Raw genomic sequence first — 25,285 nt, 5'->3', positions numbered from 1 at the left:
GCTGCGATTCTCGTTGGGAGTGACGAGGATGGATAGGATAAGAAATGAGTGTATTAGAGGGACAGCGCAGGTAGGACGGTTTGGAGACAAAGTGAGAGAGGTGAGATTGAGATGGTTTGGACATGTGCACAGGAGGGAAACGGAGTATATCGGGAGAAGGATGTTGAAGATGGAGCCGCCAGGCAGGAGGAGAAGAGGAAGGCCAAAGAAGAGGTTCATGGATGCGGTGAGGGCGGACATGCGGGTGGTTGGAGTGTCAATGGAAGATGTGGAGGATAGAGCAAAATGGAGACAGTTGGTCCGCTGTGGCGACCCCTAGCGGGAGCAAGCCGAAAGAGGAAGAAGAAGAGTATGTATGTATATGATGTTCGCACAACGACAACGTCGCGAAACAACGCATTTCTCAGAATGTAACCCCGTCGTTAAGTGCGCATGACTGTAGTCGACATTATAGTTCCTCCATGCAATGAATGCATCACCAACAGTACACACAAGTGGAGAAGTGGACTTCCTTATATTTCATTAGGGTTCCCTGTCATTCTGACATACCTATTGCGTACCGATTGCGTATTCTGACATACCTATTCACATACCTATTGCGCATCATTCTGACAGGGAACCCCATTGTTTTTCTTCTGTTTATTTCCTTATTCTTTATTATTTGTTCTTTTTCCGCCGGCAATTTGCGGGTTCTTTCGCTTTAAAAAGCATTTTCTCAAGAACGGTAAGTCCGATCGACACGACATTTTCACTATAGTATGTATCTTTTTTGATAGCAAACTGAATTGGTAATTGTGACGTTATAGGTCACGTGGTGTGGGCGCCATCTTGAAAAAACCGAAAAACTTTGGACCTCTGTATCTCTGAAACGGTGCGATGGAAATTTTTTTCGCTTGAAACATTTGAATAAGCTCCTCAAGGGAAACAGGTTGATTTTTCGTGAGGTCATCTGTCAAGAGGTGTGCCGGTAAAAATTAATTAGGTACAACGCTGCATCAGAAAAATTTGAAATTTCTTGAGCCTCATCTGCACAACAATTCACCGTAGAAAAAATATATTGTGACGTCATTGGTCACTTGGTTTGGCAGCCATCTTGTTTTGGGATTTAAAAACAAAAATCTTCTTCTCCAGAACGGCTAAACAGATTGAGGCGAAACTTTACACACACATTCTTCATGAGGTCCTTCAACAAGTTTGTTAATTTCTTATTGATCAGTTTTACGGTTTGGCGGCAATCTTGAATTTACCGGAAACCTTCAAACATCTTCTCCCGAACGGCTTGTCAGATCAAGGGGAACCTTCACAAACATATTGCACACGAGTCGGGAATGTAAATTTGTTAATGTCGAATTGATAGGTCACATGGTTTGGCAGCCATGTTGGATTCAAGAAAAATATTAAATAATGTTTTCTCTGGAATGACATAACCTATGGAAGCGAAAATTTGCAACTATCATCCTCTATGGTGTCTGCATTCATATTAATAATTATGACGTCACAAGTCACATGGTTTGGCGGCCATCTTGGACAGAAAAACAGACCTTATTCAATTTATACGAAACTTCACAGACTTCTTAGGGTCCCCGATGGGCAGCTGAATTTAAATTTATGAAGTTTTCGGTCACATGGTTCGGCAGCCATCTTGGATTGAAAATGAATAAATTTAAAAAATCTTCTTCTCCAGAACGGCAAGACAGATTGAGACGAAACTTTACACTTGTATTCCACATGTGGTGCTTTCTCAAGTTTGTTAATTTCTTCTTGATCAGTCACATGGTTTTGCATCCATCTTGAATTTACCCTAAAACCTTCAAACATCTTCTCCAGAATGGCTGATCTGATCAAGGGGAAACTTCACATACCTATTGCGCATGAGTAGGGAATACAAGTTTGTTAATTTCTAATTGATAGGTCACATCGTTTGGCAGCCATGTTGGATTTGATAAAAATATTAAATAATGTTTTCTATGGAACCGCTTAACCTTTCGAAGCGAAAATTTGCAAATGCCATCTAACATCAATTCTGCATACATGGTAAAAATTATTACGTCACAAGTCACATGGTTTGGCGGCCATGTTGGATTTAATAAAATATTAAATAATGTTTTCTCTGGAACGGCTTAACCTATCAAAGCAAAAATTTGCAACTGTCATCCCCCATGATGTCTGCATACATGGTAGAAATTATGATGTCACAAGTCACATAGTTTGGCAGCCATCTTGGATAGAAAAACGCACCTTTTCCGTTAACACGAAATTCACAGACATGTTTCACGACACAGTTGAAAGCAGAATATAATTTTTTTTGTCATCTCATGTATCTCATGTCATATCAAAGGCCGAGGTCTGGATAGTGCACACGAGTAGTGAATATAACTTTGTTAATTTCAAATTGATAGGTCACATGGTTTGGCGGCCATGTTGGATTCAAGAATTATATTAAATAATGTTTTCTCTGGAACCACATAATCTATCAAGGCAATACTTGGCTACTATAATCTAGCCCCATGCCTGCACATATGTTAACGAGGACCAATGTGTCCAAGAGCCTCGTCCTCAAGGTTTTGCCTTCAGCAGAAGAAGAAGAAGAAGAGGAACACCGAGCTCTCTTCATTTTAATTTAGAAGAAGAGTAAATAATGAAGAAGAAGAAGAAGAGTAAATACTGAAGAAGAAGAAGAGTAAAAAATGAAGAAGAAGACTAAAAAAAGAAGAAGAAGAGAAAAAATGAAGAAGAAGAGTAAAAAATGAAGATGCAGAGTAAATAATGAAGAAGAGGAAGAAAAGTATAAATGAAGAAGAGTGAAAAATGAAGAATAAGAGTAAAAATTGAAGAAGAAGGGAAAAATGAAGAAGAAGAAGAAGAGTAAATAATGAAGTGCAAGAGTAAATAATGAAGAAGAGTAAAAAACAATGAAGAAGAAGAGTAAAAACATATGAAGAAGAAGAAGACAAAAAATGGAGAAGAAGAAGAGTAAAACAATGAAGAAGAAGAGTAAAAAACGAAGAACAAGAGTAAACAATGAAGAAGAAGAGTAAATAATGAAGTGTGAAAATAAGACATGCTAAAAATTATGATGTCACAAGTCACATTGTGTGGCGGCCATCTTGGATAGAAAAAACACACATTTTCCGATGAACACTAAACTTGACAGACGTGTTCCAATACACGGTTTGAAGCAGAATATAAATTTGTGATGTTATCGGTCACATGGTTCGTCAGCCATCTTGGTATGGATTGAAAATTAATAATTTTTTTAAATCTTCTTCTACAGAACAGCCGGACAGATCGAGACAAAAATTCACGCACACTTTCCCCAAGACATCCTTTCACAAGTCTGTTAATTTCTAATCGAAAGGTCACACGGTTTGGCGGCCACGGTCAAATTTACCCTAAAACCTTCAAACATCTTCTTCTCCAGAACGGCCGGTCAGATCGAGGGTAAACTTCACATACGTATCGCACACGAGTGGTGAATATAATTTTTTTAATTTGTAATCGATAGGTCACACGGTTTGGCAGCCACGTCGGATTCAAGAACAACATTAAATATCGTTTTCTCCAGAACCGCTCATCGTATCGTCGCGAAACTTTGCGACCGTCGTTTAAGTCTCATGTCGTATCAAAGGCGTCGTGTACGGGTACTCGGTCATCACTGCCAGAAGTTATAAAGTGGCAGTTCTAGTTTTATTTTATTTTTGTCGATCTTGTCGAGGCTCGTATGAGAGCTCCCAGACAACGCACAGCAAGGGGGGCATGAGACAAGAGGGGTGGGAGAGGGAAGGATGAAACAGTGGGGAACGGAGACATTAATCTGTGGAAGGGAGAGGTATGGGGCGGGGAACACGGGGCATACAAGATGGACATTACAGGGACTTTCTTGAAGGAAAGCAGGAAATTTGAAGCGGGTGAGTTTGGGTTGGATTAATGGGGGTAGAAAAGATTGAGGATTTGGATGGGGGATGATAAGAGGTGGTGGTGGACAGCTGTTTTGAAGGCCTGGAGGGAAGAATGGGATTGAACAGAGTGAGGGAGTTTGTTCCAAAAGTTGGAAAAAGAGGAATGAAAGAGTGAAGGTGAGCAGTGATTCGTGATTTTGGTAGTTTTACCTGAAGGGCATTGATAGCAGACCTTGAGCGACCTGCGGAAATAGTGTGGGGATAAATCACAGAGAGGGCGGGGGGGGCGAGACCACAGAGGGACACAGTAGAAAACAGAAAGACCACCAACCTGCCTGCAGCGAGAGAGTGAGTGGCCGAAAGGCAGCCTCAGTGCGGGAGACACAAATGATCCGAAATGCCTTGGTTTCCACAGCGTGAAGCCGAGAAAGGAGAAAGGTCTGGCACCAGCCCAGAGGGGAGTACTCCATCAGGCTGTGGACGAAAGCTTTGTATGTGGTCAAGAACTCAGGTGAGCCAAGGAAGGACTTTGCACGATGGAGGATTCCCAGTTGTCGACTGGCTTTGGAAATGGTGGGGTTCGAAACGGTCCTTTCGGAGAAACAAAGTGAGAGTGCAAGATTTGTCTGGATTGAAAGATATGTTCCACGTGTTGGACCATTTTTTGATTTTACCCAGATCTGCAGTGAGTGAAGAAGCTGCTGCTTGCCGGTCTGAGGGATGACCGATGGTACGGCAGAGGGTGGAGTCATCAGAAAAGAGATAAAGAGGATTTTCCAGAGTTGGAGAGATCATTGATGAAAACCAGAAAAAGAACAGGGCCCAGAACGCTGCCTTGAGGAACTCCAGCCTGGACAGGAAGAGGGGATGAAAGAACTCCATTTAGGGTCACACGTTGACTGTGACAGGAGAGGAAGTCTGCGAGTCATGAGTGGAGATGGCCTTGGATACCATAGGAAGAGAGTTTGGTGAGCAGGGCAGGGTGTCAGACCGTGTCAAAAGCACGCAATATGTCTTGGGATATGGTTCTGATTTCATGTCCGCCATTGAGGACCTCCATCCATTGTTGGGAGAGCAGAAGCAGCATATCCAGCATAAGGTGACCTGGTCTGAAACTAAATTGATGATCGGAAATCAGGCCATTAGAGAAGAGAAAGGACTTAATGTCTGAAGCGATGATGGATTCCATAACCTTGCTGATGATTGGGAGAAGGCCGATTGGTCTGCAGTTACAGGGAACTGTTTTTGCACCTTTTTATGCAGGGCAGTGATGCTTGCTGATTTCCAAGCAGATGGCAGATGTCCTTGAGCAAATGAGAGGGTGAATATAACAGAGAGAGGGTGAGCAAGAGCAGAGGAGCGAGCAGGTTTTTAGGACACGTGGGCTGATGCCTTCTGGACCGGTTGCAGAATCTGAGTCGAGGTTTGAATGCAAGCTCTCCACCTTGTCAGAAGAAAAGGACACAGAGACCAGGGACAGTTGCATGCAACTGGGTAAGGTTGGTACAGAAAGCAGTGAGTTTTGGTCACGAGATTTTGATGCAAACACCGAGTTTAGGCATTCAGCTTTTTCACATGCGGTCTCAGCAGTGCGGCCATTTGAGGTAAGGGAGGGGATGGAAGGGAACATACACCAGAAACAGATTTGATTAGATGCCACCAGGATTTGGAGAAGGGAGAGAGGTTGAGAGTTCAGACTTGACCTTAGAAAGATGTTTTCTGGCTCTCCTGAGGGTAAATACACACTTGTACTGAGCTTTATGGAAGGAACTGAGATTACCCTCAGTTGGGTATGCTTTGCTGAGGCAAAGGCAAGTTGTTTCAGGACAACTGCCTCGTAACAAGCCTCAGTGAACCATGGGCGAGAGGAAGGGTAGGACAATTGAAGACGACAGTGGATAAATCTGTGCATGAGAGAGAGCAAGTTTCTTGGAAAGAATTCCCAGGATGAGTTGATGTTGGAGAAAGTAGCGATGGCTGCTTTGCGAAAGAAAGTGGAGAAAGACCAGTCTAGAAGTTTGATGGCTGCTTGGAGAACCTGCCAGCCGGCTTGAGTGAAATACCAGACTCGACGGCGCTGAGGGGGTTCTCTGATGACAGCCAGAGAGATGTTCACATTGACAAGGACGTGGTCTGAATAAGTGATTGGAGTGGAGGAAAAACAGCAGATATTTTCAGGGAAATTTTGTCAAAATCAGATCCAGAAGAGATGGAGATCCATTGGTTTTGATCTGGGTCAGGAAATTGACTGATTGAGTCAGTCTTCCTTGTTTTGGTCGTTTTATAATGAATCTGTTTGAATGTGGCCATTAATAAGTATTGTTGTCTCAGTTTACACCTGTTTCTAATTACCACACCCGTTTCTATTAACATTAATTGCTACACCTGTTTTCTTTTCACTACCCCTGTTTCTAATTACTCCACATATATTCACCTTGATGTAACTCATTTTATTGGAAGTTATAATCAAATGTATTTTATTAGAACTTGTAATCAAATGTATCCTCTCTTGCTTATTATGTATTGGAGCCAAAAGGCCAAAAGCCAATTGCCTCCACAGCTTTATGTCTGCTTTCCTGTATTATTCTTTCATTATTCCCGAATTGCTCTCTGGATGTACTCCATGTCCTCTCTTTTTCTTCCTCCATTCTCTTCCCCTCCCTTTCTCTCTCTGTTCTTAGATTTCTCATCAATGTGCTGGCAAGCCTTTGTGTACTGACAAACCTCTGTAAAGGAATTATGTGATGCTGACAGCCTGATACATTAATCTGTCCAGAATTGCTTTGCTGGTAGTTGGACTGCTGTTCGACCGTTGCTTGCATTCCTGTGCGTTTGTTGTTTTTGACCAAGGCGATAAAAACTTTTTGATTTTTTCCTCCTGTGTGCATATTTCTTTAAACCGGCCCAGACAAGGTCAGATGTGGGACATTATGACCAAGAAGTCTTGGAACATTTTGAATTTTGTTACCATTAATTCTGATGGGTGTGGAATCTTACAGAACAAATAAAAGAACATTTTGTGAAATAGATTGATGATGTGCAGGTTTCAATGAGATTCTTCAGTCACAATGCGCACACATGAAGATAAAGTCAACACATCGTGACGTCTGATGATCTCTGTCAGAATAATCAATGGTCATCGTCTTTCATTATCAGAATTAATGACATTTTTAAAAGAATATCAGAATATTTAAAAAGTCAAAATGATGATTATAATTTGGAAGAATTAATATTGCACTTTGTGTCGATCATTTGCAAATTAGTTTGAAGCACTGTTTTAAATAGACATATCAATTTCACCTGTTATTAAATTGTTTTAAATAGACATATCAATTTCACCTGTTATTAAATTGTTTTAAATAGACATATCAATTTCACCTTTTATTAAATTGTTTTAAATAGACATATCAATTTCACCTGTTATTAAATTGTTTTAAATAGACATATCAATTCCACCTGTTATTAAATTGTTTTAAATAGACATATCAATTTCACCTGTTATTAAATTGTTTTAAATAGACATATCAATTTCACCTGTTATTAAATTGTTGAAGAAGAGAGATCAATTCCACCTGTTATTAAATTGTTGAAGCAGAGAGATCAATTCCACCTGTTATTAAATTGTTGAAGAAGAGAGATCAATTCCACCTGTTATTAAATTCTTGAAGAAGAGAGATCAATTCCACCTGTTATTAAATTGTTGAAGAAGAGAGATCAATTCCACCTGTTATTAAGTTGTTGAAGAAGAGAGAACAATTTCACCTGTTATTAAATTGTTGAAGAAGAGAGATCAATTCCACCTGTTATTAAATTGTTGAAGAAGAGAGATCAATTCCACCTGTTATTAAATTGTTGAAGAAGAGAGATCAATTCCACCTGTTATTAAATTGTTGAAGAAGAGAGATCAATTCCACCTGTTATTAAGTTGTTGAAGAAGAGAGAACAATTTCACCTGTTATTAAATTGTTGAAGAAGAGAGATCAATTCCACCTGTTGTTAAATTGTTGAAGAAGAGAGATCAATTTCACCTGTTATTAAGTTGTTTTAAATAGACATATCAATTTCATCTGTTATTAAATTGTTTTAAATAGACATATCAATTTCACCAGTTTTAAATTGTTTTAATAGACATATCAATTCCACCTGATATTAAATTGTTTTAAATAGACATATCAATTTCACCTGTTATTAAATTGTTTTAAATAGACATATCAATTTCACCTGTTATTAAATTGTTTTAAATAGACATCAATTTCACCTGTTATTAAATTGTTGAAGAAGAAAGATCAATTCCACCTGTTATTAAATTGTTGAAGCAGAGAGATCAATTCCACCTGTTATTAAATTGTTGAAGAAGAGAGATCAATTCCACCTGTTATTAAATTGTTTTAAATAGACATATCAATTCCACCTGATATTAAATTGTTTAAAATAGACATATCAATTTCACCTGTTATTAAATTGTTTTAAATAGACATATCAATTTCACCTGTTATTAAATTGTTGAAGAAGAGAGATCAATTCCACCTGTTATTAAATTGTTGAAGAAGAGAGATCAATTCCACCTGTTATTAAATTGTTGAAGAAGAGAGATCAAATCCACCTGTTATTAAATTGTTGAAGAAGAGCGATCAATTCCACCTGTTATTAAGTTGTTGAAGAAGAGAGATCAATTTCACCTGTAATTAAATTGTTGAAGAAGAGAGATCAATTCCACCTGTTGTTAAATTGTTGAAGAAGAGAGATCAATTTCACCTGTTATTAAGTGGTTTTAAATAGACATATCAATTTCACCTGTTATTAAGTTGTTGAAGAGGAGAGATCAATTCCACCTGATATTAAATTGTTTTAGAAGAGAGATCAATTCCACCTGATATTAAATTGTTTCAAATAGAAAGATCAGTTTCACCTGTTATTAAATTGTTTAAAAAGAGAGATCAATTAAACCTGTAATTAAATTGTTTAAAAAGCCTGGTGTTGGCTTAAAAAAAAAGCCTGGTGTTGGCGTAGTGGTTTGGGTAGTGGCTTGGGATCCAAAAGGTCCTGAGTTCAAGCCCCGTTGGCCGCTTGAATTAATACACACCAGGAGGTTGTCTCAGACTGTCATCCTTCCGAGGTCGGCAAAGGGAGTACCAGTGTACTGGGCCCGGTGTATGCCCCGGTTAGAATAGGTGTACCATATCCCTGTGTCATAAGAGGAGACCAGGGTTGCGTCAGGAAGGGCATCCGGTGTAAAACCTGTGCCAAATCATTATGCGGATCATAACGGATGATCCGCTGTGGCGACCCCTAACGGGAGCAGCCGAAAGAAGAAGAAAAACAAGAAGAAGATTAAATTGTTCAAAAGGAGAGATCAATTTCACCTGTAATTAAATTGTTTAAAAAGACATCAATTTCATCAGTGATTAAATTGTTTAAGAAGAGAGATCAATTGCAGCTGATATGAAATTGTTTCAAAAGAGATCAATTTCACCTGTTATTAAATTGTTTAAAAGGAGAGATCAATTAAACCTGTTATTAAATTGATTAAAAAGAGAGATCAATTTCACGTGTTATTAAATTGATTAAAAAGAGAGATCAATTTCACCAGTAATTAAATTGTTTACAAAAGAGAGATCAATTAAACCTGTTATTAAATTGTTTAAAATGAGAGATCAATTTCATCTGTTATTTAATAAGACATCAACCATGCATTATGTTCTTCGTCATCAACCATGCATCAACCATCAACCATGCTTTTGCTCTCATATGAGCATCGTCAAGGTATACAAATTGATCAAAAAGACAAATTTACCTTTTTAAAAATTGTTTTGAATGAGACTTTTGCAAGATCTCTGAGACACCTCAAATCTAACCATTTAACCACCATGTCGACTAGGTGGAGGGAACAGAATGTCCTTTGAATAAAGATGTTCTTTCCTTCTTGAAACAAGTGTGTCCTTGTTCAACCAGAACATAAAAGTTTCCTTCTTTATTTATGATGTGTGGAGGAACGAAACGTGTTGTGAAATAAAGCCTGTTATTTATCACAATGTCCCTACCTGCAGAAAGCATGGATCAGCACTTCTCATCAGCAAAGCCACACCTTTGGCACAAAATGTGTCAAGAGGTGCTATATAAGGACCAACTTCGACCTCACCACTTGTGTGAACCTTTTCGTCTGCAGTTTGAACATTTTGCCGACTGTTTTCCTCACCAGTGAAAGATGCATAAGTCGTTGTTCTTGTTCTTTTTCATCCTCGCCTGCTGTTTTGACATCAACCATGCATTGAAAGTTTGTTCATACAGTGGGCTGGTCTGCAACAGAGTTCAATCGCAATGTCCAACAGTCATGCAGGAGATAATCAAGGTAAGCAAAATCTGTGCATGATAATGGGGGTTTTGATGTAAGTTTTAAAAGTGAAGATGATGAAAATAACTTGGAAAGTAATTACTGTCTTCATTGCAAAAATAAAGACAGTTCCATTGAAAATTTTGTCATTTGCTTAAGTGTATAATAAATCACACATTTCAGTGAAATTGGTGTCATTTATAAGGCATTTATTTTAATTGTTTGTGCTGTAAAATCAGATGAAGGAGTTGGACGTGATTTACTAAATGTGTGTTACATCATTTGGGTGTTTTGATCCCTCTGAAGGAGTAAATACAACTTCTGAAGAGATGCTTCATGACTTTCACCACCTTAGAATCAAAAGGTTCTCACAAACAAATGGTCAATTTTCAGAAAGAATGTTTTGATTCGAAGGCGATGCAATGTAGACATTAAGAGACACTATAAATCTGGTAAAAGACCTCCTAAAAACAGGCCAATATGGTTAATGATTGGTTTGAAGAACATAACACTTTCCCTAAACCAGTCAAGAGAAGCAATGTGCCTCGATAACCCCGATCTTCTTTTTGTAATAAGGGTGTGGAGATAATATTCCTTTAGGAATCGGAAAATAAAGTTTGCAAGTTGTTACAGAGGTGAGTTGCAAAGGCATTTCTTTATTAGGAATCCAATGTGACATGAAAATGAGTTTAGTGGGAGGAGAGATACAACAAAATGAGATGTTATTATAAAATAAATATCTGCTGATACATTTTTGAATGATATTTGGATAAAAGCTGCAGCAATAATTAGCATTGTCTCATGAGAAGAAGCAGGAATTCATCCAGATGAGATTTTCATGTTTGTTCCAAGGAATTTTCCAAGATATCCAAAATATCTCTTACATTTCTTCACATGAATGATATGAAGTAATTTAATTGTCAAGGATATATTAATTTGGGGAAAAAATTAAATACATACTTCTGGAAGATATAACCTGTCATCATAACATATCGAATTTGAGAATTGTGTTCTTGTTTGTTTTTTTTATGTTTCACTTCTATGCACTCTCTTGAGGAATTAAAAATGAATACAAAATAATATTGCATTGGGAATGTTTGTGAATTCGATTGATAACCACAAGTGGCTACCCAGTGCTGTCCAAAGATTGGGGGGAGATGGTACCCACCCTACGCTGCCCACCTGGGTGAGCTTTTCACAGCGGTTATTTCGGGATGTATCGGACATTGAACAGCGATGAAGTTACGAGCCTCACGGTGGTTACCTTTTGTCTGCGGGATGGCGACCGCACTGTCTTACCCCACATCCCAATATACACTTTCTAGTGGCCTTTGGCAGCCTGAAAACAGAGCAATGTGTTGTCACTTAAAACCTTGGTCAGATTCTGAAGGACTGACACCCAAAATTTGTGGCTTCTTGATGCTATGGTTTACCCATGAAATAATAACATACGAACACACAAACAAACAAATACACTTGAAAATATTCATAAGATCTTATAATTGTTTTGCTTTTTGTAACCACACAAATTAGTTCTAATATTTTTGTAATGTTCACTCAAACCTGCGAATTTGAGATTTTTTTTTTAACTCTCTCACCCTTGCGGTGGGAAAGCAGCTGCTCAAGAAACCTCCATAAGCCCAAGCGGCAGGTCAGTAACCGGCCACCACATGCTCTTGTTTATCACGAGTAACTTCCTGAGCAATTAGTGGCTCCATTATATTGCACCTGATCTTCGGTCCATGTTGCCGCGGACAGCTCAGGAAGTGCGAGGGAGGATTTCCCCGTGCACACGCTTTGTTACACACCACAATCGGCCCATCCTAGTGAATACACCAAAGTGAATATTCTGCGGAAGTTGTAGCATGAGATTCACGAACGTTTTTGAAGGTTTTTAGTGAAAAAGCATTCCAAAATGAGTCGAAATGTGATGTCTGTTGATGAGGAAGGTGGATGATGATGATGTGGATGATGATGATGACGATGATGATGATGATGATGATGATGATTATAGTGATTTTGAGTAGGGGAATGACTTTTCAAACAGGAAAGTGAAACTGACAGTACTGACAACAATGCTGTGGGAGTTCACAGAGGTGTTGGTGGGGGGTGTGGTCGAGGTCGATGGCGTGGTTGGGGCAGAGGACGTGGAGAGGATGGATTTGGAGTTTACAGTGTCATGTTGAAGTTTGCACTGGGAGGAGAGATGATGCCGAAGCTATCGATAACCTTGGGGTTACAGGGAACTTGGTCGTCCGAATGACTGACAAATTCTCAGGATGGAATTATTCCCTGTACACTGACAGATTCAACACCTCAGTTCAGGTGGTTAAGTGTATGATCACACAACAATGGATAAGGAGGTATGGAACTACTATGACCAGCAGAAGATAATTTCCCAAGACCCTCACAAGGTGAAACAATGAAATCAAAAAGGGGAATGGGAATTTCTCTTCAATGGGATTCAATGGGATGGTGCTGAAAAAAGAAAGATTCCTCTTGCTTGTCCAAAAGCAGTGAACGCCCATAATGCAGAAATGGGGGGGGGGGGATGGACAAACAAAAATGACCAAATTACTCAATTGCAGAAATGCCACCGCCATGATAAATGGCCAGGTCGCTTGATAATAAAATTCTTCATGTGCACTGTGTACAATGCATACATTCTGATGGGTTTCACAAAGTGCCATGCTCCACCAAACAAGAGAGCAGTCAATTTCCATTTATTTATGGAGAAACTGTCAGGAACTTGCAGGAGATGTTCAATCCACTGAAACAGCATTTGGTAATCGACGCTCAGCAGTTTCAGGATGAGTGACGACTGAAACGGGATGCTCACCATGATGTAGAAAAGGCTCCACATGCGACTACCAACAATCGATGTGTTGTGTGCAGAGAGAAGGACATCATGGCAAAGCAAAGGAACTCTCGGGCAAAGGACGAGGACTTGCCAAAACGCTGCAAGACAATACACTGGTGCACGGACTGTGAAGAATTCTTATTTATCGGAAAGTCGGGATATGACTGCTCGTTTGAATGCAACCACAAACTGGAGTATTGGTGATAAACTCAAGAAGAAAGAAAGCAAGACAGTCTTTGATTCAAAATATCATTTAATTGTAATTACAGGACTAGAAAAATAATTTTAAACGCAGAAAACAAAAATAAAACAAATTTCAACTTTTCAATTATTTTTCTGAAGGGATCCCAGGGTGGGGGAACAGAAAGTCCAAGGAGCTCAGGGTTCAAAAGGTTAACACACAATCCTTGTTTTTGAATGAATTGTTGAATAATTTTTTGAATGAATTGAATGAAACATTCTCCATTGTTTTGAATGAATTGAGGTTCAATGAGTCTAAATCTGGACCTGTATCAAGAAAATCGTCTTTGTGTTTCATTTCTCTTTCATGTGCAGCTCATAGTCAGTGATCTTTTGTTTGTTCTCTTTAGATTTTCACACGTTGTGACATTCTCCTCTTGATCACAACAAAACCTCCTTCGGAAGGAGACGTGAATCGAGCAGCAATGTTAGTCGACCTCCTGAACAGGTTTGGCAACTTCATAATTTACAAAATCTACATTTTAACGAAGCCTGTCAGTGGCAATGAGCATGAACAAGACCTTGTGCTGAAGTTTGAACTTTTCTCTTTGACATTTCTCTTACCCCGTCCTTGTGAAATAAAGAAACATTTGGAAGGGTATGATGAAGCTGTAGATCAAATATTTATGACAGTGTTTGGATTAAGCTGAAAACAATTCTGAGATTTCGAAGGAAATTATTCAAATGTAGTTTTACAGTTCACTCACACATTTCTCTGCAACATTCTGACAGTGGCAGAGGTTGTTCGAGTTTATTTCTGGAATTATGAAGGTTCTCAAATGGTTCCATCATGAACCATGTTTTGTGTTTGAGTACATCATCGCCAAGCCAGGAAATAAGAGAGTAGAGATGGACAAGAGTGAAAGGGGAAATAATAGACTTCCCAGAATGAACCATTTTGAGAGAGATCTGGAGACTGAATTGGAATACCTTGTGATGGTTGATCATGTTAAACTCATGGATCATCTAGTTTATATTTAATAATCTACTATTTTAATTGCTTACATCTTTCTCTCATGGGCTGGCAGCATGGTCTGCAGGTGTGCAGACTCACCTCAAAGATGACTCGTCTGGCTTTGAATCTCAGCCGAGCTATCATTTGTCAGGGTGGGGTTTCTCAGACAGGGTTTGTGTGTGTGTGTGTGTGTGTGTGTGTGTGTGTGTGTGTGTGTGTGTGTGTGTGTGTGTGTGTGTGTGTCCGTGCGTGTGTGTGCAATGCCTTGCATGGATGTTGAACTGGACGTCCCATCTTCCAGTATTAGTTTTTGGACATTATTGATCCCACGGTGTACTTCGTGAAGAGTTGGCGAGCTATCTCTGGCACATTGGCCAAATTCCAAATTCCTGTCCTGACTCCCTGTGTCAGAGTGGTGACCCGTCGATGATTGTAACCTGAGCCATGTAAACTACTTCGGCAGCACCGACGCTCTGTTTAAAGCATGGTTCATGATCTGCTCTTTATTACATCACATTTTACATTAACTTTGTTTGTTGTTTGTTTTTCATTGTATATCTTCACGTTGTTGGACCTTTATAATTATTATATTTATCTCATGTTATTTTGAAATGGATGTTCAGAAAAGTACATGGAATTATCAAAAGAACGTTTACATTGAAATCCAACTTCCTGACACAGGTTTTACTGGAACTTATTAACTGGAGCATCTCCCCTAGGGAGTTCCCTGAAAACACCTACAACTACATTAAGAGTGAAGAAATGATGATAAGATCCTGGAGGAGAGTGTTTGCGTTCATCTACCGGTACGTCATCCAATGATCTTGATAAGGATCATTACATTGAGGGGTGTGAGATCAATTGTATTCCCTTCTATAAACATCCACACATGACATTTGTTGTACCAAGATGATTTGAGAATGGGATGTAAAAAGTGAATTATAAACATTTCTTTCGTGTCCAAGTTCACATAATATTTATAAAAATGGGATTTTTCACTTACAACTCCATTCCAACCCATCCTTCCCCTCTTGGTGTACAATGGTTTTTATTTGTATTCTCTCCCTATTACCTGCAATTCCTATCTTCCCCACTTTCCCAACGTCCCCCATCCCTCTCAACAAAACACTCTGTGTCTTGTCTTAAATCCCCCCCAAAAATAATCTCCCTTTCTCCTTGCATACCCACGAGTTCCGATCCTTCTGCTTCTTCCTCTTCTTCTTCTTAATCCTGCAGGCACACCTTTATTCTACTTGCGCTGACCCACTCGAGCCTTTACCTTCACGATTTCTTCCACCAACCTTCCATTCGCGAATCTTACCTATTCTTCAAAAATACATCAAAAATTAATAATCTTCTTTGTATCCTTTCTATATATACACCTCCTGTAATCATGTGTCGCTCTCCACTCTTCCTGATACGTTTCATTGACCCAGCAGCTTCACTCTGCGTTTACCGTTCCATATTTACCACACACCTCCACGATTTTACCTCAACCTTCCCTTTTCCAAATGTAACGCAATCCTTATTTGAAATAAATAAATTAACTTTTGACGTTACACCTCCCATAAACACGTGTTTCTCCCCATTCACTATTCACCTCCACGGTTTTTTCTACAAACATTCCATTTCCTAATCTGATGAAAACTCTCAAATAATAATAATAATAATAATAATAATAACGGTTTCTTATAATGCCTCATCAGACTCTTTCACACGTGTGGTGCTCTTCACTGCATCATAATTCACTTGTCTTGTTCTATTTCCATCGTCTGTTCTCAATTCGACCTCATATGTGGTGATTTCAATTGTAATCATGCCAATTTGCAAGGTGTGGGTACCTCTCTCACCTGTCATGGCACTTCAGCAAAAGCTCTATGTGACTCATTGGGACTGGTCAACTTCCTGACCCAGATATCAACCAATTGTATTCCATCTCTTCTGGATCTGATTTTGACAAATTTGCCTGAAAATATTGGCTGTTCTTTCTCTGCTCCAATCGGTTCTTCTGACCACGTCCTTGTCAAAGTGGACATCTCTCTGGCTGTTATCAGAGAACCACCTCAGTGCAGTCGAGTCTGACATTTCACTCAAGCTGACTGGCAGGCTCTCCAAGAAGCCATCAAACTTCAAGACTGGTCTGCCGTCACTACTTTCTCCAACATTAACTTATCCTGGGAATTCTTTCGAAGATATTTGCTCTCCCTCATGCACAGATTTATCCCCTCTCGTCTTCAGTTGTCCTACCCTTCCTCCCTCCCATGGTTCACTGTAGCTTGTGGCGAGGCAGTTCTCCTGAAACAACTTCCCTTTTCCTCATGGAAAGCAAACCCAACTCAGGGTAATCTCAGTTCCTTCCATAAAGCTTGGAGCAAGTGTGTATCTACCCTCAGGAGAGCCAGAAAACAACATCTTTCCAAGCTCAAGTCTGAACTCTCAAACCTCTCTCCCTCCTCCAAATCCTGGAGGAAACTAATCAAATCAGTTTCAGGTGTGTGTTCCCCCTCCATCCCCTCCCTTACCTCAATTGGCCCCACTGCTGATACCGTAAGTGAAAACGGCTGAATGCCTAAACTCGGTGTTTGCATTGAAATCTTGTGTCCAAAACCCATCGCTTTCTGTACCAACCTTACCAAGTCGCATGCCACTGTCCCTGGTCTCTGTGTCCTTTTCTCCTGACATGGTGGAGAGCTTGCTGTCAAACCTCGACTCAGATTCTGCAACAGGTCCAGATGGCATCAGCCCACGTGTCCTAAAAACCTGCCCCTCTGTGCTTGCTCACCATCTCTCTGTTTTATTCACCCTCTCATTTGTTCAAGGTCATCTGCCATCAGCTTGGAAATCAGCAAAATTTACTGTCGCACATAAAAAATGTGCAAAAACAGATCCCTGCAACTGCAGACCAATCAGCCTTCTCCCAATCATCAGCAAGGCTCTGGAATCCTTCATCGGTTCAGACATTAAATCCTTCCTCCTCCCAATGGCCTGATTTCCAATCAATTTGGTTTCAGACCAGATCACTCTATCCTGGATATTCTGCTTCTGCTCTACCAACAATGGATTGAGGTCCTCAATGTCGGACATGAAATCAGAGCCATATCTCCAGACATATCGCGTACTTTTCAGAAGGTATCGCACCCTGTCCTGCTCCCCAAACTCTCTTGCGATGGTATCCAAGACAATCTACACTGATGGCTTGCAGACTTCCTCGACTGTTGCAGTCAACGTGTGGCCCAAACTGGAGTGCTTTCATCCCCTCTTCCTGTCCAGGCTGGAGTTCCTCAAGGCAGGGTTATGGGCCCTGTCCTTTTTTTTGTTTTCATCAACGATCTCTCCGACTCTCTGGAAAATCCGATTTATCTCTTTGCTGATGACTCTTGCTGCTTGCATCCTTTATTGATCTCTGTAAATCATTCGATTCAGTGAATCGGGATACCCTCTGGAGGATTCTTGGTCTTCATGGGGTGCCACCCAAACTGAACAATCTGATGTCTGAACTCTACTCTGGTACTGAGAGTGCTGACATATTCCCAGTTGTTACTGGAGTTCATCAGGGGTGCGTACTGCCCCCCACACTTTTCAGCACTTCTATGGGCTGGATTCCAGGGAGGATATCAGAGAGATCAAGCTGCCTTGCATCGTTTGGGAATGTCAAGATCTCTGACCTTGATTTCACAGATGATGCAGTCATCTTTGTGGAGACTTGAGATATCCTTTTGGTGGCCCTCGAGGTGCTGAATGAGGAGAGGGAGCCACTGGGATTACGGATTTCCTGGGTCAAAACTAAGATCCAGGTTCTCAATGACATCTTGGATGCTGCTGTCCTGTCTGTACATGTTTGTGGTGAGGATGTTGAGGTCGTGGTGAGATTCACTTACCTTGGCAGTGATATTCATGTCTCTGCTGGCTGTGAATCAGAGGTCAATAGACATCTGGGTCGGGCCTGGGGAGTCATGGATTTCTGGATAATGGGGTGTGGCACTGCCGGTACCTGTGCGGGAGGACGAAAGTTCGAGTCTTCAGGTCCTTGGTGCTTCCAGTCTTGCTCTATGGATGCGAGACTTGGATTCTGACCAAGGATCTGAGACGGAGACTTAATTCATTTGGTGCCAGGTCTCTTCGGAGAATCCTTGGTTATCGCTAGTCGGACTTTTTGTCCAAGTAGTGGTTGCTGAGAGAGACTCAAATGAGATTTGTTACCTGCATTGTCTGTGAGCATCAGCTGTGGCTGTATGGACATGTGCCTCATTTTCCTAGCGCTGATCCTGCTCACCAGATTATCTCATTGAGGGAGTCTCTTGAGTGGAGGAGGCCAATGGGCTGACCACATGCCTCGTGGTTTCAGCAGGCTGATCGGCATCTCAAGGTAATGGGGATGGGCCAGGCATCTGCCTGGAGGGTGGCCAAACGGAGGCCCCTGGAGTACCGACCGATGGAAAGTGGACGCAGTGACGCGCTGCTCTGGCACATTCTCCCATACCTGACCTGACCTGACCTGATGACTCTACCCTCTGCCATACCATCGGTCATCCCTCAGACCGGCATGCAGCAGCTTCTTTGCTCACTGCAGATCTGGGTTAAATCACAAACTGGTCCAACACGTGGAACATGTCTTTCAATCCGGACAAATCTCACACTCTCACTATGTCTCTCTGAAAGGACCGTTTCGACTCCCCCCCCCCCAATCCACTTTCTCAACAATCCTCTTGAAGAAGTCCTTTCTTTCAAGCTTCTGGGTCTCACTATGTGCCATGATCTTTCCTGGGAAAGCCACATTTCCAACCTGGCCTTCAAAGCCAGTCAAAGCCAGTCACTGGGAATCCTCCGTCGTGCAAAGTCCTTCTTCGGCCCACCTGAGCTACTGACCACTTGCAAAGCTTTTGTCCACAGCCTGATGGAGTTCTGCTCTCCCCTCTGGGTTGGTGCTCCTGCCTCCCACGTTTTTCGGCTTCACGCTGTGGAAACCAAGGCATTTCGGATCATTGGTATCTCCCATGAAGAGGCTGAGTCTTTGGGCCTCTCTCTCTTTCACCACAGGTCTGTCAGTGGTCTTTTTGTCTTCTGCCGTCTCCTCTCCGGTCTTGGCCCCCACCCCCCCTCCCTGTTGAGTCTGTGATTTGTCCCCACTATGTTTCCAAAGGGTGCTCAAGGTCCGCCAACAACCCCTTCGAGTAAAACCACCAAAATCACAAAACACTGCTCACCTTCACTCTTTCATTCCTCTTTTTCCCACTTTTGGAACAAACTCCCTCACTCTGTTCAATCCCATTCTTCCCTCCAGGCCTTCAAAACCGCTGTTCACCACAACACCTTATTGTCCCCCATCCAATACCTATATCTTTGGTACCCCCGTTCGTCCACCCCAAACCCACCTGCTTCAAATTCCCTGCTTTCCTGACTGAAATTCCCTGTAATGTCCATCTTGTATCCCCCGTGTTCCCCGCCCCATCCCTCCCCGCCCCATTCCACAGATTTCCTGATGTCTCTGTTCCCCACTGTGTTGTCCTTCCCACTCCCGCCGCTCATGTCTCATGCCCCCATTGTTGTGTGTTGTGTGCTCGCTCTCATACGAGCCTCGATAAGGTACACAATAATGTATATTCCCACTACGTCCATCGTTTCTTACCGACATCCTTCCTCGCTGGATTCTCATCACATCCTTTCCCTTTTTTTCCTGCACTTATCAAGGGATCAACAACTTCAGGATTCATCGATTTGTGATGAAGAGAAAGGATAAACCTTCAAAACTTGAAGATAATTCAGAATGAAACAAACTTGAATCTCAATTGGAATTTGAACATTTTTGGTGGACAATGTCTCTTTAATTTCTATTTCGTTCTCCTTCACAACCATCATCATATTGTACCAATTTATAAAATAATAACAATCACTTAAAAACCACACAGGTTCCCAGGATCAGATCAGATCCATTCCAACATTCTGAATGACGTGTGTACATCCTTCTGTTTAATCGAGCAGAAATCCCTTCTCAAAACAACAGTTCCATCAGGCTGGAGGAAAGCTGACGGAGTGCTGATCAAAAAGAAAGGAAACAGGAATGAACAAGGCAATTAGCATGGTGTCAACTTGAGTTGTGTGGCAGGCAAGTTCATGGCAAACATACTGAGGGATGTCTGTGTTGAACACATGGAACAGAACGCTTTGTTTACGGACAACCGCCACTCAAACTGTGATGTCATACATTGTGGACACAAGAATCCAAATGTTGAGTTCGTCATAAATAAACACAACTCTACCATAATATGAACATGAGCAGAACGAGAGCGACAATAGGTGGAGCACACACCGTGTAGGAAAAAGATCAAAACCCCCAAATATCCCCCAACCTCAAAGCAGAGGAAGAAGAAGATCAATAGGTTTCAAGTGTTGAGAATGATGAACCAAGTTGACAAGATCACGAAGGGAATATTCTTCAACAGACGAGCAGAGGAACAAATACGAGGAAACTGGTTCATGAGATTCACGGGAAATTACCGGAAGTAGATAAAGAAAAACATTCGGTGAAAGAACAATTACACAGTGGAACAATGTCCGCACACAAATGGTTATCAGTGCTACGGTGAACCAAGTTCAGTTCAACAGAGTTAATATTGGAAACATGACCCGGGAAATATGACCAACAGATACCACGTGACCACAATTATAACTTCAATGTGCAGGACGAACAGATGACTGAAAATCCTGGAACAAGTGATGTGTGTGTGTGTGTGTGTGTTTGTGTGTGTGTGTGTGTGTGTGTGTGCCTGTGTGTGTCTGTGTCTGTGTCTGTGTGTGTGTGTGTGTGTGTGTGTGTGTGTGTGTGTGTGTGTGTGTGTGTGTGTGTGTGTGTGTGTATGTGTGTCTGTGTGCGATTTGTTTGGATCTCTTCCGTGAGTCTGACACCATGTATTAAAGAAGTTTTCATTTCCTGGGAGGGATCACTCCCTGAAAGAGGTCTCTGTTTTTGCCATATGTGTCAAGGGGTCGACCCAAACATACAAAAGTTGAAAATCCTTGATGTAAGAAATGTGAGCAGGAAGTTTGTATTACATGTTGTGCACGATTCAATGCAAGTTTAGTTACTGGTTTTGTTTGTTTGCAGATCAGACTTGGTGGAGATGAAATATGATTCCACGGAACAGGGTCCAAAATTAATAGATTATAATATCTTTCATCCAGAGGCATTCTTCGTGAGGTTTCAGGCCAATAACACCAGTAAGTATTAAAAACTTTCACATTTTAGTTTACACAATGCTCTTTTATCGGTTCAAAACAATATTTACTTATATTTCATTACACTTCATTCCAGATTTGGAATGTGATTTATTATTGTGTGATGATTGTTCATGAGTTCGTTTGATTGTTCCATAACACCCCCATTGGTCCAGGGCCTTGTGTATTCCCATGGGAATTTTATGATAAATCTAATGTTTATTGTATTAAATGTGTTGATATGTTATGGAACATTGGAAGCAAGTCGGGTTCCATGTTTTTATACGAGTTCAATAATACATTTTGAGATCCCAGAATGAGGACACCATATAATCGGTGTCTCGCTCTTCCACATTGTCTGTGATTGTTTTGAGATCAGTGTTGAGATAACTTGGTTCATTGTCCTTTTGTGTGTGAGCTTCCAAGATCGCCATCAGCTTAGCTGGTCCAGGCAGACTTAAAGGGAGCCATCTGATGTAAATAGAGATCTTGGAATGGAACTGAACTCACACATGACAACAGCGACTTGGAGATCAACATCTGGGTGTGATCATGCATTGATGAGCAGTCGAGCGAACAGTGATAGGTTCTCCTTGAGCTCAACATGAGTGGCAAACTTGAGATTTTTTTCTTTGAAGCAGATTTCCACGTTCGTCGATTGAGCGTATTGCTGGGTCATGTCTTAATGGCTGGAATGGTGAGCTTGGTATCCGAGGGTCCTGAGTTCAAATTCCGATTTGCTGTTGAATTAAGACCAGGTGGCGTTGACTCAGCCTGTCATCCTGAGGTTGGCAAAAATAAGTACCAGCTTGCTGGTATCCTGTGTCGGAGTGGCGATCTGTCCAGCATTCTGCCCAATAGCCCAGGAAACTGCTTAGGCAGCACCAACGCTCTGCACAGATTATGTTCCCAATGTATGGATCTAGATTGAGCTTGTTCATCTTTTTCCAAGGACTGAGTGCACCAACGATGTGCGTTGTTACAAAATCCTCACAGTACTGATTTCCAATGACAAATCCACTCAAGGTAATACATATCAGGGGTGTGCATTCAGGTGTACTCCTTGGGTCGAAATTAAATTGAAAAATAGCAAACACAATGAACTAAATTTGCAAACAATTATATCTTCCAAAGGTGTATTTTAATTAACTCAAACACCCAATTTTCATTCATGCACTCCATTGGAGTTCCCTTCATATGCATGCAAAGTTCAGGGCCCCGAGTTTTCATAGTTTTGGAGTTATGGAGGAGATTGACAGATGAATGGCCTGACACACACACACATTTATGAGGAAAGATGACCAATATGAGCGATATTCAAAAATCTCTCTGAATGATCATCAAAACACACCAAGGTATGTTTTTTGTTCAACATATAACATAAACATTTCGTTGGAAAATATATATATATATATATATATATATATATATATATATATATATATATATATATATATATATATATATATATATATATATATATATGCCCCGGTTAGAATAGGTGTACCATATCCCTGTGTCATAAGAGGCGACCAGGGTTGCGTCAGGAAGGGCATCCGGCATAAAACCTGTGCCAAATGATTATGCGGATCATAACGGATGATCCACTGTGGCGACCCCAAATGGGAGCAGCCGAAAGAAGAAGAAGAAGAATATATATATATATATATATATATATATATATATATATATATATATATGTATATATATATATATATATATATATATATATATATATATTCATATTTATAAAAATATATCTGTACATATATATATAAATAAATACATACATCTTCATTTAAATATATATATATATATATATATATATATATATATGCATAGTTTTCATGAGAGATACACCTGGTGGTGTTTGTGCCTGTGTTGTGCTAAATTGTGAGTTTCTCAATTACAGACGATAACAAATTTTGTTTTTTTCAGGTATCAGGGATTTGATTCTTATCCCCATTTGGACGGATCCAAACGAAGTGAAGAAAGAAAGTCGTAAACTTTCTTCAATGTTTCAAGCAGTTCAATCAAAGTGGTACAACACGGTAAGAACAATAAAAAAAACTTTTTTTAAAAATAAAATCTGTGCAGATCTCCCGTTGTAAATTTAATATCCACTCCACATAGTCTATGACTCTTGAAATATTTTTTTATGACACAATGTAAATTCAATAATTTATTACGCAGGTACATTTTGAAATTAACCTTCAACAAAATTTTGAGAAATACTTCAGAAAGTTTAATAACAATGGTGTAAAGTCAAGGGCTCAGGATGTGCAACGAATGTTTGGATGGATTCCTTGGTTTGAGGGTCCACGAAGCCAACATCATCAATGGAGTCATAAATGGAGCTTTGTGGACACAAGTACATTTCCATAACGTCGATCATACATCCTTCAATCGTGGACATGAGTACATTTACACAATTACCATCACGCATCCTTCAATCCTTCATCTGGAAAGAAGATTAGAAATTAAATAATATAATTCTGGTGATCGAGGATCCAAAGAGATCACATGACCTTTTTCTGTTTCTTCTGTAGATGACCGCCATGTTTCTCGGAGACTTTAGTGCCATGAAACATCCTCAGGAGGACGAAAGTTTGAACCAGTTTGGTGACTTCCTTTGGCTCATTGATGAGAATATGGACACAATGGTGAAAGAGGATATCAACTCTGCAAATGACCGGTTTGTTTGCAATTCCTCAATTATATTGGGACATTATATAGTAAGAGCAACTACAATCCTGAATGATGTGCTCATTGGGATTATTCAGTTATAACATTCGCAAAAATGTGAAACTTGTTCTTCTACTTACCCCACTCCACCCAGATTCCTTACCTGTTACCTATCCCCAACCCTTTCCCTTATTTTCCAAACTCTCAACCTATTTCCTTTCATTTCTCTTTCCTCTTACAATGACATAGCTTCAGTTGTTAACCACAAGCCTGGTGTTGGTTAATAGTAACCAATGTTAACTACAACATTTAGACTAAATGCAATATCAATAAATAAATAACTAAATAATAAACACCTTGCAGACACACAAGTGAATTGTTTTCTTCAAAGGAACTTTGCAAAAACGTGTTCTTGATTCGTAACAAATTATCTTTACATGTTTCATGATGATTTATGTGTGATTATCAGTTAGACTCATGAACTACCAACTGCAATATGATTACATCACTACCCATAAATGAACACACACACACACACACACACACACACACACACACACACACACACACACACACACACACACACACACACACACACACACACACACACACACACACACACACACACAGACACACACACCTGGCACAGAAACCACTCCGAAGTCGGTTTCCATCTCAGATGAATAACTTTATTAGCCTCTGTTGGACTTCATGCGAAATGAGGGCGAACGGATTTGGTTTCTGTTCACGTCCCTGCGTGCGTGTGTCCTCAACCATTTCTCGGACATGCATTTACCGATGTTGTTTAAACTTGTCATACACATAACGAATGATGTCTTACATATGCTAGTCATTTATTTTTCCACATCAGATCGAAGATGGCCGACTGGTAGGCTGGCGTCCATTTTAGTTGCACATAAATATGGGCTTGCCCTTCACGTCCACACAGCAAAATTACTCAAACAACGGGGCTGTGACATTTTATGTCTTTTTTATACTTGTTTTCCCAACCTTTTTCCTTGTGGGATCTGCAGGGAATCCTTACATTCTGAAATCCTACACCGATTCATTGGTCCATCCAATGGCACAACACCCTATCATGA

General features: G+C 40.4%; 1 protein-coding gene across 1 annotated transcript in view; it reads left to right on the top strand.

Moving 5' to 3' along the window:
• Positions 1-10,036: 10,036 nt before the first annotated feature.
• LOC147014963 (deoxyribonuclease gamma-like) overlaps positions 10,037-25,285 on the top strand; it is a 16,455-nt gene continuing 1,206 nt past the window's right edge. Inside the window, exons 1-6 of the mRNA XM_085849226.1 lie at positions 10,037-10,248; positions 13,681-13,778; positions 15,005-15,091; positions 21,388-21,500; positions 23,436-23,548; positions 24,047-24,192. Coding sequence (XP_085705352.1) covers positions 10,105-10,248; positions 13,681-13,778; positions 15,005-15,091; positions 21,388-21,500; positions 23,436-23,548; positions 24,047-24,192 — 701 coding nt within the window. The 5' untranslated portion in view covers positions 10,037-10,104. The remainder of the gene's footprint in view (positions 10,249-13,680; positions 13,779-15,004; positions 15,092-21,387; positions 21,501-23,435; positions 23,549-24,046; positions 24,193-25,285) is intronic.

The sequence above is a fragment of the Eptatretus burgeri genome, chromosome 12 (assembly GCF_056783735.1).
Source record: "Eptatretus burgeri isolate ZD-2024b chromosome 12, Ebu_testis_v1, whole genome shotgun sequence".
Classification (NCBI taxonomy): domain Eukaryota; kingdom Metazoa; phylum Chordata; class Myxini; order Myxiniformes; family Myxinidae; genus Eptatretus; species Eptatretus burgeri.
The sequence above is the reverse complement of the archived record's forward strand: the minus strand, read 5'-3'. Positions and strand labels throughout refer to the sequence as shown.